Source organism: Magallana gigas, chromosome 1, assembly GCF_963853765.1.
Source record: "Magallana gigas chromosome 1, xbMagGiga1.1, whole genome shotgun sequence".
Lineage (NCBI taxonomy): Eukaryota > Metazoa > Mollusca > Bivalvia > Ostreida > Ostreidae > Magallana > Magallana gigas.
The window spans coordinates 13,283,028-13,300,913 of record NC_088853.1 but is presented as its reverse complement, the minus strand read 5'-3'; the positions used below and the strand labels follow the sequence as shown (position 1 = coordinate 13,300,913).

Here is a 17,886-nt window from a genome sequence, read left to right as displayed (position 1 = left end):
GAGAGAGAGAGAGAGAGAGAGAGAGAGAGAGAGAGAGAGAGAGAGAGAGAGAGAGAGAGAGAAAGAAAGTTGAGCGAGAGAAATATTTACATTTATATGAGAGTGGTACAGAAAGAGATAGATAAAGAAAGAAACACAGGGAAAGTGAGAGAAGGAGAGAGAGGAGAGAGAATTAGAATGAGAGAAGGAGAGAGAAAATTAGATGAAGAGAGTGAATTAGGAGAGAGAGAATTAGAAGAGAAGGAGAGAGAGAATTAGAAGAGAAGGAGAGAGAGAATTGGAAGAAGAGAGTGAATTAGAAGAGAAGGAGAGAGAGAATTAGAAGAAGAGAAAGAATTAGAAGAAGAGAGAGAATTAGAAGAGAATAGAGAGAGAATTGGAAGAAGAGAGTGAATTAGAATGAGAGAAGGAGAGAGAATTAGAATGAGAGGAGAGAGAGATTGATGGAGAGAGATTTGTAAAAAGCATTACAACAATGCTTATGAGAGGAGAGAGAGAGAAACCAGTGTTACTGCTGGTGTAATAGTGTGAGGGAGATACAGAGATAGAAATGGGAGGGAGGATGAGAGACAGAGATTCAGGAAACCTTGGATATTCCTTATAACTGTGTTGTTGAATCAATGAGCTTTAGAAACCGTGCCTGGAGTTTGATGCAATATGTAAATAATGGAAATGTTTGGAATAGTTGTCAAAGAACTATAACTTATTAACCCGAATCCCATGTCAGGACCAGCTAACTGTCACTCGCATCAGATACGGCTGAATTTTAATCAGTCTTTCAAAATTCTGCGCAGAGAAAATTAAACAGAAGCATGGTTCCATTGTATAACATAGGATTGACGAGAAGTGACCAGGTTTAATGAGTACATGTATCGCCGTTGTGAAGACGAAGCAGGTGTTGATCAAGCTAATTAATTATTTGTGATTAAAACAATCGCACTCACTCCTGACATTTTGATTTAAAGCAAAACATTTTTATGGTAGACTAAAACTTTTATCCTGGCTAAAAAAGAACTCTCCAAGTTTGATGAAAGTACCTGATGTCAATAAAAAATATTCAAAAAAAATCCTAAGATTTTTGTGAATGAAACAAATTAAAATTCCCATGAACATGTTGTCATTTCTGTGATTATTTGAATGATATTTAACTTGTCGTGTAGGTTTGTGTTCATATGCAATTTAGATATGGTAAATATTAAGTTAATCTAATATCAATTACAGACTAAGCCTTTTATCTTAAAATATAGTTGAATATAATTTTAGAAGTTTTTTGTTTTTTTTTAACAGTCTAAAAAAACTGGGACTTACAATTTACACAATCTTAGATTCAATTGCGGGATATGAAGGTGACCACATTGCAGAAAAAATACATAACCTTCTAATGTTCACTATATACATTTATAATTCACATGAATCATCAAAGAAAGCATTTCCTTGTTTATATTCACATCTTTCTTTTAACAAATTGATAAATTGATTGTAAAAAGTAAGTATGGTTAACTATTAAAATTACTGTTATTGTACATCAAAGCTTAGCTAAAGATGGTCTTCTACGAGACTTTTAGTCAGGCATCATCATGATTATTATGCGCAGTCTGCGAGTTTTTCTTGATATTGATAATCAGGCTTTGACAAATGGATATACAGGGCGTGTAGATTAAAGTCTTGTCAGTTTCTACAGAGCTATGATTAACGTTCAATTCCCATGAAAAAAAGATGGAATCACGGATATAAATATAGTGTTCTGATATTACCTCATTCCAATAATGTCTTTAGTATATAAGATAGGAAAGACATACTAAGCTCAAAAGCTCTAAAATACTTGCTCCTTATGGTTATTAGTCCCCTACCGGTTTTCACTGGAGGGGACTATAGCTTTCCTCTGCGTCCGTCAGTCCATCCATCCATCCATCTGTCTGTCCATCTGTCCGTCCGTCTGTCTGTCCCACTTCAGTTTTCCACACTTTTTTTCTTTATGCGTTTGAGGAATAACATGAAATTTGCTGAACAGCTTCAAATGTCAAACTACAGATCAAGTTTACACTTTTGTAGCGTCTGGTTGACATATTTTCGAGAAAATTAATTTTTTATATTCAAATTTTTTAATGTTCGGGTTCGATATTCTGCATAACAGTGCATTGTTTTCACAGTTTCCACAAACTGGTAGGGGACGTGTATTGCTTATGCAATACTCTCAGAATGCTTGTTATACCAGAGCTTTAAATAACATAGCATTTGAGGAGAGCTCTATAGCTTTATAGCTCTTATTAACTTCAAACGCTACATGTCACCCGCATACTTACCCTTGAACTACCATATAGATTTATATATATACGAGGTTTAAATAACATAGTTTTTGAGGAGAGCTCTATAGCTCTTAAACTTCAAACACTACTGGTACATATGTCACCTGCATATCTAACCTTGAACTTCCATTTATATATATATATATATATAAATACCGTATTTTTCGGGGCATACGCCGATGTGGGGCATAAGCCGAATTGCTCATTTTTAGACAAAATTCAGAAAAAATCCTTAGACTGGCTGATTTGGGGGATTGGCCGAATTTCAATCGAAGATTATTATAGTGAAAGTATGACCGCTGATTAAGAAAGCCATTGCCGGTATAAACACTCTCAGGAATATCAATATAGAAAGTTAAAAGAGTAATTATAATTATTTAATTAGCTTAAACGAATATATTTTTAGCAATTTTAAAAAATAGAACAATCTGGCTCAATCACGTCTGTGTTTTGTGGATGATTGATCTCTTCCGTATTTGTCGGTATAGTTCACATAGTATAATTTTATTGCAACACCTACCCCCATGAACTTGTTTAATATACTATGTATACTATGTTTCTAAACATTTTGTATTTCATTGATAACAGCTACATTTAATTTTCATTTGATCAAGTTATACTTTGAAAGCTATACGTAAAATACTGGGTCCATTATCTCAAACACGTGGTTTCATTTTCAAATAGAGTTATCTCCCGTAATCATTAATAATGAGAAATGGAAATACCCTGAAAAATATTTAAATTATGTTTTTTTCTTTAAATTACTTAAGAAGTGACTTGTCGTTTTGCAAGAAAGTTGTATTCCTAACAAACACAGTTAATGCAACAAAGTGTAACAGTTGGTCTGAGGTATACACTACGCTATCATTTATTGTGCCCGCAGGCTGTGTCTAAGACACGGGTTTCACACCTTTGTATACACACGACACCAGAATACCGTTATTTCAACTAACAGGAGATTAATTGTACCGAATTATTTGATTTATTCTACACCCAAGACCACTGATTCCTACAAACGCTGCCATGAAAGAATCACAAAAATGCACTGAATGCACTGATTTCAGCTTCACCTTATTGTCGGTTGATTTGAATTATGATATACGGTGTCCAATCTTTTGATGTCATTCTTAAATATCTATTCTTGATTTCACTTTTTCACTTTAAAACAAAACTGCACACATTCATAATACCGGGGATTGCAATATTCGTTATATCACAGTCTTCCGTAATATTACTTTCTACACGGTTTCGTTTTCTTTTTTTAGTATGCAACAATAGTTTCCTCGTTTCATACACGAGCGATTTCAGATTAGTTTATATAATGAAACATGGATATGGAAAAAAGACATTCTTTTGATTTTGGATTGTAAAGAAAATATAGCGTATATTTTATTGAATCCTAATGAAAATATCGCGTATATTTTATTATTTATTATGTTACATATTAACGAAAATTATCAACGAGACAACTATCGAACAATAGTTTAAATGGATGAAAAAAAAACAACCTCTCATAATAAATGATGGATAAAAGCAGTGGATTTGGGATTTTACTGTCTGATTTTTTAACTTTGGGACTACGATAAGCCGATATGGGGGATAGGCCGAATCTCACGCATTGGTGAAAAAAAATACCGGCGTATGCCCCGAAAAATACGGTATATATATATATATATATATATATATATATATATATATATATATATATATATATATATATATGTCCTAAGCTGTAATACCTGTATAGATCTTTGCACCTAAGCTCCTTTATCTTATTAAGAGGGATATATTTTCCCCCATTCAAACATTTAGTACCACTGTGTGTGCAAACATTAATCTTTGTTTCTTGCAGTAGATAAGGCAGTCCATGGTGTTTTGATTAAGAAACTGTAAGAACACCCAGAGAAATAAATATTGCTGATTTGATTGACAGTAAATCACCATTCAGTTTGAATTTTCTTTATTGCTGTGCACAAGCATTCGCAATAAATTGTGACATTGTTGTACATGTATGTGATATTAAAAATGGTGGAACTTCTTTGCTGTATGTGTTTGGTTACACAAGTTTTTCGTTTATTTAATATTGTTGATACAAGAAATGATACAAATGATGCTATACAAAAGGATTATGCCAAAAGTAATTTAGATGTTAAAGATTGTGGGTGTAATTTTTTGTGATTTTTCAAGATTTGAATGCACTGTTTTATTTTGATGTGTGTAATTTTTGCTATTTTGAACTTGTCAGCTACCCATTACAAGTAGATTGAACTTTTTTGGGGTAATCAATGGTACTGTAAAAGTGGTTATTTACGCTGGCAGTTAAATACACATTTTCTATGGTCAAAAACGTGGGTATTAAATATGCGATGCGTGATTTATCAATCTTAATTATTGAGATTTTTACCATGTGCACGGGGTATTTTACTCAGTTTTCAGCTTACCGTACAACAAAGGAAAATTTCCCTTGCATGTAATTAATCACTTTTACAGTATAAACTACCATATATAATAAAATTAGCACCATGCTGAATAAAACAAGCTTTACAGTACTTTAAGTTTTGGCAAAAAAAAATCAATGAATTTTGATTTGAAATATTCATGTATAGATTTATTGCATATTTGCAGGCTGAAGAAAAAGTGGAGTCATGTGGAAGAAGATTCTGGCGCTATTTATAGGCGTGCTTGTGGGGTACTGGCTGATTGATGACTTTAATCCAGGTCAGAGGTCAATCACTTAACCTTTAACCTCACATTAGGAAGTCGTAGGTCAAAAACATACGGTAACCCTTAACTTCACAATAGAAAGTCAAATGCCAAATACTTAACCTAATACATGTAGTCACAAATTGAGGTCAGTTATGTGACTTATAACATCACAACAAGGGGTCAATGTAATAATATTTGGTGGTTGAATGTATGTCAAAATATAAAAATTATTAAGAATGTTTAAATTTTATGATCCTTGTAAATAAAAGGATTTTTTAGAATTCTTTTTAAAGTAAAACATGTCAAAGTTCCAACAGGTCTTAATCGCATGACTAGCACATCAGTACCTAAAAAAAGAATTTCCCTTATTGTGCCGTGTGAACTAGCCGTTACCCCCCTCCCCCAAAAAATTATATGTAGTATAAAAATATTATATAGTCAATTTATTCTCTAGTTTGAAAGAAATTACAACACAATATTGGTGTCCCATACCTCCTTAAATTAAGCAGTGTCAAGATTCAGTAATGTACCAATACACCTATAATTGTACGTATGTATATATTGTGTTGTAGATGCCTTAAAAGGAAAGCGTGTGGTGGTAACGGGATCGTCTACCGGTATAGGGGAGCAAATTGCGTACCACTACGCACGGATGGGAGCAAACGTAATGGTCACGTCCCGGCGGGAAAACACACTCAAACAGGTGAGTTGTATTTATATATAGGATAAATGGGGACTGAGCGAGTGGTTACTGTGGAATCACTAGATTTTGTGATGGCTAAATATAGTGGAATATAGGAATACATGTCGTGCATGAATTAACATCCTCAACAATAAATTAGGGTTGTAAAGTCATATTTCCTTATGTTTGTATAAGAGAATATATGAAATTACATCTCAACAAACCTGTAAAATTCAAGCAATCCACAAAAATTGGCCTCCTTGAATTTGAATAATCATAGAGAAACACCAAGACGAGCCATTTTGATCCATCATAACTGTTAAATGCTATAGTTAGTAGGTTTATTATACTTTTTAAGATAAAGGAAATAAAAATGACTGCTGTAGGATTGAATCTGTTATAATTGGTGTTCCTTGTAACCATGTTGTACTGTATAGGTGGAGTATTTTCACATACCACAAGTTTGATTCTATAACCCAAAGAAATACCACTTTAAATGTTATTTTCACTGGTTAAATTTGCTTTAGCTGAATGTTTTATTTCAGGTTGTACAAAAGTGTAAGGAACTGGGGCCCCCAGAGGGGAAATACTTCTATAAGGCTGCTGATATGGCTAATATGTCAGCCACACAACTTGTTATAAAGGTAGGTCATATGTAGTTGGTCACCTCATTTCATTGAAAGCCAGTAGGTGAAAGTCAAAGAGCACAGAGAATCCCTCAGATGGTGTTAGATTCAGCTGTGAGAAGTACCTATAGAATACCCCAAGGTGACACAGACTCTAAGGAGTAACTAGATACTACAGCTATATTTGCTGCTAGAATGTATACTTGTCTAATGCATAATCTTACATATATTGTAATTAAAAGTCAAACAGGCAGAGTTCAACAAAAATGATCCTCTTGGGAAAAGTTTAATGTCACAGACTGTTGAAATAATAAAGTTTTAAAGTGACCTTGATCTTTTGACAATACCCTTGACCTTGATATACTTTGACCAAGACATTTTACAGGTGGAAAAGTCCTCAAGTTTGTAAACTTGAGGTATTCATATTTTTTTTTACCTTTCAGCTGATGTGATACATGATGATTTGACCTTGACCTAGCTGTACTTTGACCTTTGACTTTTTGTTCCAGGAAGCAGTCAGTAGGTTGGGAGGTATAGACATTCTGATTCTGAACCACATCCTGCCTATACCTCTAGGGATGTGGGAGGGGAGTCCCCAGAACCTCACCATTACCGACAAGATCGTGGATGTCAACTTTAAGGCGTACGTCCACCTCACCTCACACGCTCTACCTCATTTAGTCGCCTCCAATGGCAGCATCATCGTGGTGTCCTCTCTGGCAGGTCTGGTCATTTTGTTGTTCTTATTAATTATAATTTTTGAATAAGGCCACACCAAAATAATTTCTTGTTCGTCGGATATCCAGTGCAAGTGGGAAAGCGAGTAAATAATAAAATAACTTTTTTTTTGTTGGCAAAATTTTTAGGCAGTACCTAAATAAATTTGTGAGGACGGTTATATTTTTCCTAGTTCTTTCTCTTTTATAAGTTAAAACTGAAATACGAAAAACAGAGCGGAAATAGAATTTAAACAGCGCAGAATTTACTGGATGCAGTAAATTAAAAATGATATTATTTGTACAGTGTTATTAGAATGCCTCGTTCTGGTTCCGACGAACAAGAAAATATATTTGCATGGCCTAATTTTATGATTTTTAAACATTTTCTTTTAAATTTTAACACTCTAAATTAGGAGTATATTTCTAATCATTGAATTTAATTGCGCCATAACAATATTTATCTTATTTTCTTAATGTAAACAACACCTGATTTCCTTCATTATAGGTAAGATAGGGCAACCATTCACTGCAGTGTACTCGGCCACGAAGTTTGCCCTGGACGGATTCTTTGGAGGACTTAGACAGGAGTTTAGAATGAAGGGATGTGATGTCTCCATAACACTATGTGTGATCGGGCTTGTAGGTGAGTGTAGTAAAGGGAGTCTGTGCAAATTCAGCAGCAAAGACTGTCTACTGTATACAGGGAAATGTTCACCCCTTTCACCCACTTTGTCAGTGGGCAAATTACAATGTTCCAGATTATCTCTCTATAATTTAATTCTGGTTGTAACGCGGCATTTGATTGGATAGAAAAATTAAGTTAAATTTGTATAACCTGGTTTGCACGTCACAAGACACGTCACAATGCACTAACGTCAAAAACGTACTAATCCGCTTGACGTTACGATTGAATTTTGAACAGATTAATATCATTTTTAGAAGTAAACGGACTCAATTTGTACAGCAAATTACAGAAAATTAAATTATAAGGAATGAACTCAATATCTACCCAAGTTATACGAGTATAACCTGGGTTGGAGCAATTTACACTTTTTTTATAATCCGCTTCGCGGATTATAAAGCGTAAATTACCCCAACCCAGGTTATACTCGTATAACTTGGGTAGATATTGAGTTCATTTCTTAATTAAACACAAATATGCCTGGGCGAATTCAAGACGGGGGAAAACTGTTTGCAAGTAAAGAACGGCGAAAATAACATGTGGGGTATATAATAAAACCCTGCATACAAAATCACAAATGATGATTTTCTATTACCATAACAACAAGTACATGTACAGGGATGTGACATCTTCTTTGTGTGATCAGACTAATGGGTGAGTGTTGTAGTCCTGAGCCTTGTTCATCAGAGTTAGCAATCGAAAGCTGCGACTTTGGTTAATTTGTGTGCCACTTTAAAAATGGGGAATAACTCATTTTTTAGTATTTATGTCAAAAATACTCAACAGCAGCATTGTATTTTGAGAAACTTCAAAATTGTTTTTCTCTTAATAAAGTTAACCTGTTTCATAGTTTTATGAGGGTCAGTTTTCTGTAAAAGTATTCAATCTGCACAAAATCTGTCTTCTCCTTAAAATTGTGTACAATCTATGCTCTTATCGTACAATTTGAAAAAAAAACTGCATAATAGCCATTCAATTTGAAGATTTTATACTTCAGCCCTGCTGTCCCTCTTTACAAGAGGGGGAAGGGGAGAGGTTGATATCATGACAAAACATAAAATGATGAAGAAAAATCAAAAACTGAATGTCTAATGAAAAATTGTTTTATTTTAGGGACAGAGAATGCTATCAAAGGGCTTAAGGATTACGGACAACATTATCTTTTGGAGATGCTTCCCGCTGAAACTCCTAGTGACACAGCTCTAGCCATCATCCGAGGCGGAGCGATGAGGCGAAGGGAGATCTTCCACCCGTACCTAAGCATCCGCCTCATGACACTTTTTCGAGACTGGATGCCAAACGTGGTGGAGTATATAAACCGGTCCATGTTTACCGTGCCTGTGTAAAGGTTCGAAAGAAAGAATCGTGCTTCTCGGTCCAAAGTGGAAGATAAACAATGCCCATGTAAATGTTCAAAAGAATTTTGCATCTCAGTCCCAAATGGTAGATAAAGTCCAACTGAAAGCGCATGATGAACAAGACAAAAAACTGTGATTATTCAGGATATCTGCTAGATAGAGTCCATAATGCAAGTGTGTGGTGACCATACAAAATTCCTGCTTCTTGGATCATATATGTGCAAAAAGTGTGATTCAGTGTAACTTGGGCACTGAGAAACAAGTTTTGAAGTTTAGATTGGTGAATCCATGTAAGGTTCAAAAGTTAAGATTCCTCCTTGGTCTGAGTTCATGGTGCAAGAGGAAAAAAAAGCTAAAAAGCATGCTGGGATAAGAAGACAAAAGAAAGACATGTATTCTTGCTGAGGTACCTGGCTATTGTGGGGAAAATACATGCTGCTCAGATCATGTGACTAGCAAGGTGCATTTCTAGATCACGTAGTCATATGGACTCATTGATGAAATCCAAACATCTGATCCAATTATTGGTTGTCAAAGGAAAATAATGTGACAGTGATGGGATTGAAAACCACTTCTAAACATAAATTTTGGTGGTTGCAGCAAGATTTTTGACTTTAGGGATGTGATGTTCAGTGTTAAAATCGAAATTAGAAGTGTTCAAAAACTGATTGAGATCTTGGCAGCAAAATAACTAAAGGTCTCACAGAGAAATTGTCCTTATAGTTTCAATCTATATGTAAACACACCAGAGGAGACAAAATTCATCGGCAAGAATATCATTGTTATAAATGTTAACGTCAATATTTGAAATTGAAACAGAAAAAAAAATTCAGGTGTCATTATAACAGTATTATAATTTATTTGTTGTAGACTAGGAAGACTTATTTTTATTTTTCTGTCTGTTAATATCTGCATTTTTTGCAAAAATATTGATGCATTGGTTCTCGGGCACTGCCTCGTTAGGTCAGATGGCGCTTTATTGCCATATTGAAAAGGGGAATAACTCAATTTTTAAATTTAATTGAAATACAAAATTGAAGCTATTGCTCCTTTGCAATTCTTACTGCAATAAATATCTACCTGTCTCATTATATGTTGATCTTTTCGACCTGAGAATCAATACATTAACTTTTTTGGGGCCTAAGATGGAGCTTGATTTTTTTGTTTCCTGTATTAAGATATGTATGTCTGATTTGATAAGTTATTTTGATGTTTAATAAGAGTTTAAACTATGTACAGTTAGCTTGAATCTGAATTATTCCACATTTAGATGAAATACTTCCCAGAGTATTTTAAGAGTATGGTTTAGACAATGATAAGTTTTGTTAAGATATAATTGTAATTTCAGATAATATAAATTGTAAATCAAGTCCATTAAGTAGCTTTCATGGACAAGTAAAGTAGATTGATGTAAGAGGATTGATTAAGATATGTTATATTGATCAAAAGTACACGATTAACTAGGTCTGTTTTCATTATTTACTAACACAATTGATTCAGGTACAATGTTTCCTAATTACCTTGTTTACATCAGGGATTTTACATCGTTTATTTTTCAATTAGCAAGTGTTTTGATTTTGTTATTAGGTTTTTTTTAGGTTTTTAAAAAAAATATTTATTATTATCCATTCGTAAATAATGAAGTTTCATGTATTTCTTTGAGGAGTATTTAGTTCAATCTACATGGCTGTCAGAGAGAGAGAGAGAGAGAGAGAGAGAGAGAGAGAGAGAGAGTTTTATTTGTGTAGTTTGCATTGATGTCTGATGAGTTTAGTTTTGATACATGTAGTTGTAAATTTTCATTCACATGTTATATGAAATTTATTATGTTCAAAATACTTCTGACAGTGAATTTAAAATTATTCCACTAGTTGTTTTCACATTTTGAGTCAACTGTGACATTTGTTTTAATGAAGGTAAATACCTTGCTTAGTGATTTCCAATGTTGACATGCCATTGAGTTTCTTGTTCTCCCAGAATGAAAGACAATGCATTGATAATTTAAATTAGTGTTGAATTATATGTATTGTACATATACCTTAAAGTCAGTTTTCTCCCTTGTAAAATCATATTAGGCCCGAAAAAGAAATACATGTATATGTATTGGTTTTTAAACACCACTGCATTAGGTAAAATGCTGCTGCATTGGCATTAATTTTTTTTGCAATATTGAAAGAGGAATAACTTAATGTTTTAACTTAAAGTTAAATTTGAAATTTGAGTTGTTCCCCCTTGCAAATTTTCCAGTAGAAATAAACAGACCGCCTGTATCATCATATTTTGAACGTTTTGACGGGTGAGAACAATACTTCGATTTTTGGGAGGCCCAATTCATATTTTTCTCACTCATTTGAATACTGATCTACCGGTAGTAAGTTAGTATGTTCGGTAAAGTTGATATATAAATGACCTTACGACTGACAACTTCCTTTTAAAATGTATTTACAAGTTTTTGATATGTTTGGGTCATGAATTTTAGACGGTTAACATCTGATCGTAATACAGACTAACAAAACATACGACGAAACAAAACAACAAACTTACAATACAAGGAAATTTGTGAAATTGTCTAGAATGTTCATTAAAAAATTAAAATATTTTTACATTATTCATTCCAGTTTATGATCTTGGAGCCCAATATATCCACTTATAGTTTTAATATGTATGTATATTTGATTAGATGACTTTTGATTGGTTCATTTAATTAGATGATTTTTTATTGGTTCATTTGACATCATGTAGATGACTTTTGATTGGTTCATGTTCTACACTCTGTGCTCTCACATGTGGTTAGTCCTTTATAAAATCCTGATTTGTGCAATAGGTATGAACACCATTAGTGTTTTTTATAAAAGAATATTAAAATGTAAGAAAAAAAAGTATGTAGTATTTTGTCCTAATTTACGACATCTGTAGATATGGTTTATATAATTATTTCTATCAGATTAAACTTTGCTGGCCGTTCTACTGTATTCATTCAGGTGAACCAATTAATATATTTGTTTTGAATTCAGATGTCTCGTAACAGTTTTCATATTCAGCAATATTGATATCATTGAGAGAGAGAGAGAGAGAGAAAAAAGTAGCTACAGGTCTGTAGCTCCGTCTAAAAAAAAATAAAAAAGACGACGTCGTCCATCCGAATTTTTTTTCAGACCTGGAGCTACAGACCTGCAGCTAAGACAAAAGAAACAAAGTAGTGGTTCTCCTGATCATCATTTATTAGGTATCACAAAAGCAGTAGGCACAGTAGTTCTGATCGAACTTCAGACATCTCTGCGGACAGCCTCGTTCTACAGCTGGACAAACTGAAAATGAAAGTACGAACACAGTTCCTTACAGAGCTACCGTTGAAAATAAGAGAGTTCTAGGCTAAAATTATTATTAGAAGTGTAGCACAAAAAAACACAAAGATCACAGAAAGATCATTCAGTCAGCCAAATGTTAACTGAAAAGCCTTTAGAGGTGGCACAGTCACACTAAGGTGATTTGGAGTAATAGCTGAAACCCCACTTAACGTTTAATTAATTCATAAGATTCATTTCATAATGAGATAATGTTTAGATTTCCAAGGATTAAAGTATGTTTCAGAACTCTCTGTCTCGATATAATGAGGAAGACAGTACACACATTTAACAAAATTGTTAAAATTACGACAATTTGTTCATTAGCGAGACTGGGTGTGAAAAAAACTACTATAAATCACCTTTATATTTGAAGCATAATTTTTAAGCAATACACTATTGTTCATTAATCAAAAAATCATAATTGTTTAACTTTTATTTCTAAATATTTTATATCTTTTCTAGATACTGTATACATCTTTATACAAAGTTCTTTCAAAGGAGGTTGATATATGTACTGATATAAAAGATTACGACCATCCAGCCGTAAGGACAATATATATCTTTAGCCAGTTAATTATTTTTTTTTCATTACAAGATATTGCATCTTACTGTTGTTTGAGGACTTGGTTCCTTTGGTGACGTCATCGGAACAGATGCAGACGGGACAAAAATGGTCGTCCAGCTTGAGGCAGCTAGAAGCACAGTTTCGAACTTTTTCTGTTATTCTGCAAACTGCAAGCAATATTAAGAGAGGGTGTATAAAGGTTGAGAGAGAGAGAGAGAGAGAGAGAGAGAGAGAGAGAGAGAGAGAGAGAGAGAGAGAGAGAGAGAGTTTTACCAGAGTTGGTTGCTGAGGATGTCGTGTCGTGTTTTGCGCTGGTTGTTGGTGTAGGTTGGGTGGAGGCTTGGTCTGTCTGTGTGTCTGTACAGACACATACCGGACACATACTACTGTCCAATGTAATACAGCGACTCGGACATCTTACATCCAGAGGGACACAACCTGAAAACCAAAGAAATTCCGTATGTCCGGTTATTTTGCCGACCATATAATTTCTCGCTTTTTTGCGTTCACATCGATTTTGCAAGAATACGAAATGCAGAAATTATAATCGGTATTGCTTGCTTGCTATATGAAACCAGACTTAATCCTAAGAAAAGCAATAATCATATTAATTAACATGTTTCGTGAAATAAGAAGTTTTTAAATATGATGCTCATTATTAATTTATCGAAATGAAAACAAAAATCATTTTTCAAGCACAGTTCACAGCTGGACTGGTATAATATTTTTGGCACTTTTCGCACTATTTGACCGATTGTGAATGGAACAGTTAGAAAATATCTTCATTCCCAGTTGGCCATGGTTTAGACACTTCGACATACTGTTAAATTACAATCACCAAATGAATATTCTAAAAAAATCTCCATTCATCTACCATAACATTTGGTCACAAGGTCTCAGAATTTTATAAAGTTTGGTGGATATCAACTTTTTTCACTTGTCTACTAACAATGAAAACCTTACAGGTCTTTTATTAACCGAAAGCGAAACTCATTTTTTTCTTCATTTATGAAATAACATCGTAGCATACTTAAATTATATACGTTTGTGTCACATTACATACTATAAATCTACTAAATGCAGGATCTAAATTTCAAACATAATGATTGGAATCATCACTCGTACTTATGGCCGACTTGTGTATCTCGTTTTGATGCTCTGCGCAGCTGCAAACAGGACATTTAGAAACAGGGTCTGTCACGTGACAATCGGCGGGACAGGATGAGCCCAAATCGAGGCAGTCTAAAAGACAATAGCTTAATTAACATTTATTTTGATCGACCAGTTAAAGTTTCGTGGTCGTCAACATCAGGCCTAAACATGTCGGGTATTTACACAGGAGCTTACCTTCTCTATTGGATTCTGTTGGTTTGTTGGTAGTTGTGACGTCACTTGGGCGTATCTCAACTATTTTCTGGAAATTCGACGTCAATTCGGCAGCGGATGCACCAGCGACATTTTTATCGCTTATACTGCTATTCAAAAGCAATATTTTTTCTGGTTTAATTTGACCTTCAGATTTTTCAATTTGATGACCCTGACCTGCGAAGGATTCTTCATTGTGACCCTTGTTGACCTTTGCGGCTAAACTGTACAGAACCTCTTGAAGAGATTTATGTTCTTTTATCCCCGTTATTAAAATCTTGAATAAATCAGCCCCTGTAAGGTCTACTAAACTACTTCCAGTGGACGGATTGGAACCTTGACCATTCGTAAATTTTGAGGTCAAGGTCATTCCTGAGCTCATATTCAACACCGAGTTCAGTTGTTCTAAAACTGTATTCTTTTCTACGGCATTAGTGTTTTTATCGACAGAATGTGAATTCAAATTTTGTGGTATAAATTCTTTAGTAGCTGTGGGTGTTGGCGGTCCCATCTCCGTTGTCGTTTCCTCGATGCTTCCCTTGATATGTTGAAGATTAACAGATTTTGACGCTGTTTGTTGGGTGGGGGTAACAGACGATGACGTAACAGTTTGTTTCGTCATTTGTTCCAATGTCACTTTCGGTTTCGTGGTTGGTACGTTGGAAGTTATTTGCTCGCCATATGACGCAATAGTTGTGGTTTGAAAGGATGAGGGTGGCAATGGTGTTGACTGTTTGTCTAGCAAGAGTTTGAAGAAGAAAATAAAAATTCGTTTCCAGACCTTCCACGTTCACGTTCAACGAGGTGAATTACTCACACTTACAATATACCAAAGAATGGTTTATTTAATTTTTCAGCATATGGTTAATATAGCATATTACAATTGATTTCAGATTTTTGGATTGCAAGTTTTAAAAGAAGAAGGTAAAAGACACGTTTAACCAAAATGACATGATAATAATTTTTTCAGATAAAAAAGCAGACTTAAGTCTTGTGTAAAGACCTTCACATTCACACCGGAAACAGCCACTGAATCCGTCCGTTTTCCAACACCGACCTGGGCACGCGTAGCTCATTTCTGGACATCTTCCGGGAAGAACCATAGCAACTGGTTTGTAAAACTCTTCATTACAGAAAGAAATTAATTGCACCGTGTAAACACAATGTTTTTTGTTGATGATGTAGTAGAATTGATAAGGTGTCTTGATTAAATTACTAGAAGTTGAAGTAAAAAAAAAACTTCATGTATACCCAAATATAAAAAATAAAACGCTTATAATAATGCTAAAATAATATTAAATTTTTTTTTTCTAACATGCTGCAGAACATATATCATGCATGAATACGTCAGTTATGCATCTTAGAAAAAAATATATAAAATAGGAAATTAAAAAAAAGATATTGTGAAATTTAATATATGAATTTTACTTTGAAAATATATGTCGAGTGTTAAAGATCATTGGTCGCGGGATAGTATTCAACATTCGATATGCATTTTTTTTTAAATCGACAAAGTTGCTAAAAACAGATTTATAAATAAAGGGGATACGTTGAATCATTACGATCAAAAGTCTTTAGCAATACTCCATTCGTAAAATATTTTTTCGGCATTGTATTTGCTATAAAATTGTTTTTCAATAAAGTCGGGTTTGATTTTCACCTTTAAAGTTGGGCTCGAGATAATGCCCCGTTTGACTGACGGATTCTACCCCGCCCATCATAACTCCACCAAACGTATTTGCTTCAAAATTTCCCATATTTATCCACGGAGATTTCCGGATGTTTGGATTTTGTTCTTGGATTTTATTGGTTTCATCTTTGGTTCCCATGTTTAAATTGACGAATTTACTTCCGGTCTGGTAAATGGGGTCATAATCATGTTTCATCTGTTGTATGGCGCCCTGCATGAATGAGTTCATTGATTCTATTCCAGAAAAGATAAATGAAAAAAATATCATTTGACAATATCCGTTCTTTTTAATCGAAGGTATTGATGGTCAACATCTCATCCTCAATAACAAAATGTCACTTCGACAAACGTTTTGCAGAATATTGACCGTTGAAAATCAATTACATGCAATAAAACTAGTAAGTAAACCAATCAACATTATTCATCAACTCGATTTTTCAAGTATTTAACGCATAGTTTCTGATTAAGGTAAATACTACATTAAAAACTTCATACTTTTGCACTCGCAAATATAGCACTCATCTTTGATCTTTAAGCAAAACTGAGGACACATCACCACTGCTTCGCACTTTTTGTTCTGTCGCTTTGAGAAAGTAGTCCCTATCAAAATTAAGACAAAACAAAATAGATCACAATATTAAACTTGTATTGTATTACAATTACACCTTTCATACCACTATCGTGAACATTTTAAGAAAATACCTATTGGAAAAAAAATTGAAAGGTAATCGATTCCCGTATTTTTTTTTTTTTTTTTAGATTTTTTTTTTTTTTGGACAAGTAACTATATAAGTTAAATTTAAACAAACAAAAATGAATTTGTTTGTTTTTATACATACCTTCTGTTAATGAAAGAATAATAATCACAAACATCCACGAGAAAGTTGGCATTATTGCTATCTCCTTGTTTGTATTATAATTTTGAAAAATCTGAAATAAAGGTTTCCTGTAATGGTCACATTGTCTTAAAATCCAGTCATATACAAATGCTTTGCATGTAGCTTGAATGAATCTATATGCTGATTTTTTTTCTCAAGAGAATGGCCTACCTAGTTTATATCTTTATGATAAAATGTGACTTATTTCACCTGCGCTTTGATAGCAAGGGAGATAACTACTGATAACACGCTACTCCCTGTAAATGGAATCTCATATCGATCCCGATCGAAGTAACCAACAACCCGATGTTCGGCATTTTTTTTAAATTCTGCTATAAGATGCCGTTTATTAAAACAAATCATGCGTTATTTCCGCATGGATTTTCATCACAACAAAAATAGGCAAATCAAGGTACCAACAAGGTACCTGAAAAATAGTCATTACTTATTCATTTTGTTTGTTTGTTTGTTTTGTTTTTTTCTTCACTGGAACCTCCTTTTTCTAACGATGCAAAATTTATTTCGATATTCGCATGATTGACAAAGATATGATACTTTGTTTACATAATACCCGATTTTACGCTATACGTGTAGAAGTTTGTACATGTATATGTATATATACCATGGACGGGGTTAAGGTGGCGGGGCGGTCAACAAACTAACTATTAGATCTACCAAAATTTTTAAAGATATGATTTGTTAACGTATAAACTATTATTAAGTAAAGAAAAAATCTATTTATTTTAAATTTATATCATATATATAGTCTAAAAAAATGGCCACGACCATCGAGCTCTCATCAAACTGCGATAAGACACGGTGTTACTTTCGCAGATCCAGGGGGGGGGGGGGGGGGGGGGGGGGGGGGGGTCAGGATGTCAGGAGAGGGGAGAGGGGGGGGGGGGCTGTAGACAATAAAATTAATTTATGTTTAAGGACGACGGACGCAATTCACTTCTACA

At 34.0% G+C, this 17,886-nt stretch overlaps 2 protein-coding genes across 10 annotated transcripts in view; one reads left to right on the top strand and one right to left on the bottom strand.

Moving 5' to 3' along the window:
- LOC105339932 (hydroxysteroid 11-beta-dehydrogenase 1-like protein) overlaps positions 1-12,042 on the top strand; it is a 33,152-nt gene extending 21,110 nt beyond the window's left edge. For all 7 annotated transcript variants that reach the window (XM_034462794.2, XM_020072085.3, XM_011445714.4 and 4 more), the window contains 6 exons: positions 4,932-5,024; positions 5,585-5,715; positions 6,240-6,338; positions 6,830-7,043; positions 7,545-7,682; positions 8,835-12,042. In XM_034462794.2, the coding sequence (XP_034318685.2) occupies positions 4,952-5,024; positions 5,585-5,715; positions 6,240-6,338; positions 6,830-7,043; positions 7,545-7,682; positions 8,835-9,067 (888 nt within the window). In that variant the 5' untranslated portion in view covers positions 4,932-4,951 and the 3' untranslated portion in view covers positions 9,068-12,042. The remainder of the gene's footprint in view (positions 1-4,931; positions 5,025-5,584; positions 5,716-6,239; positions 6,339-6,829; positions 7,044-7,544; positions 7,683-8,834) is intronic.
- A 242-nt stretch (positions 12,043-12,284) lies between these two features.
- On the bottom strand, positions 12,285-17,091 carry LOC105339934 (uncharacterized). 3 transcript variants are annotated; one of them, XM_066083476.1, is made up of 9 exons: positions 16,886-17,091; positions 16,542-16,646; positions 16,017-16,280; positions 15,360-15,464; positions 14,339-15,094; positions 14,117-14,233; positions 13,265-13,429; positions 13,036-13,158; positions 12,285-12,387 (listed from the first exon to the last, which is right to left on the bottom strand). In XM_066083476.1, the coding sequence occupies exons 1-9, from the start codon at positions 16,935-16,937 to the stop codon at positions 12,302-12,304; spliced, it is 1,773 nt and encodes a 590-aa protein (XP_065939548.1). In that variant the 5' UTR covers positions 16,938-17,091; the 3' UTR covers positions 12,285-12,301. The 3 variants fall into 3 exon arrangements, with proteins under 3 accessions (XP_065939548.1, XP_011444018.4, XP_065939549.1); XM_011445716.4 differs by having other exon boundaries at positions 15,360-15,479; positions 16,886-17,090; XM_066083477.1 differs by lacking the exon at positions 14,117-14,233 and having other exon boundaries at positions 15,360-15,479.
- Positions 17,092-17,886: the final 795 nt, after the last annotated feature.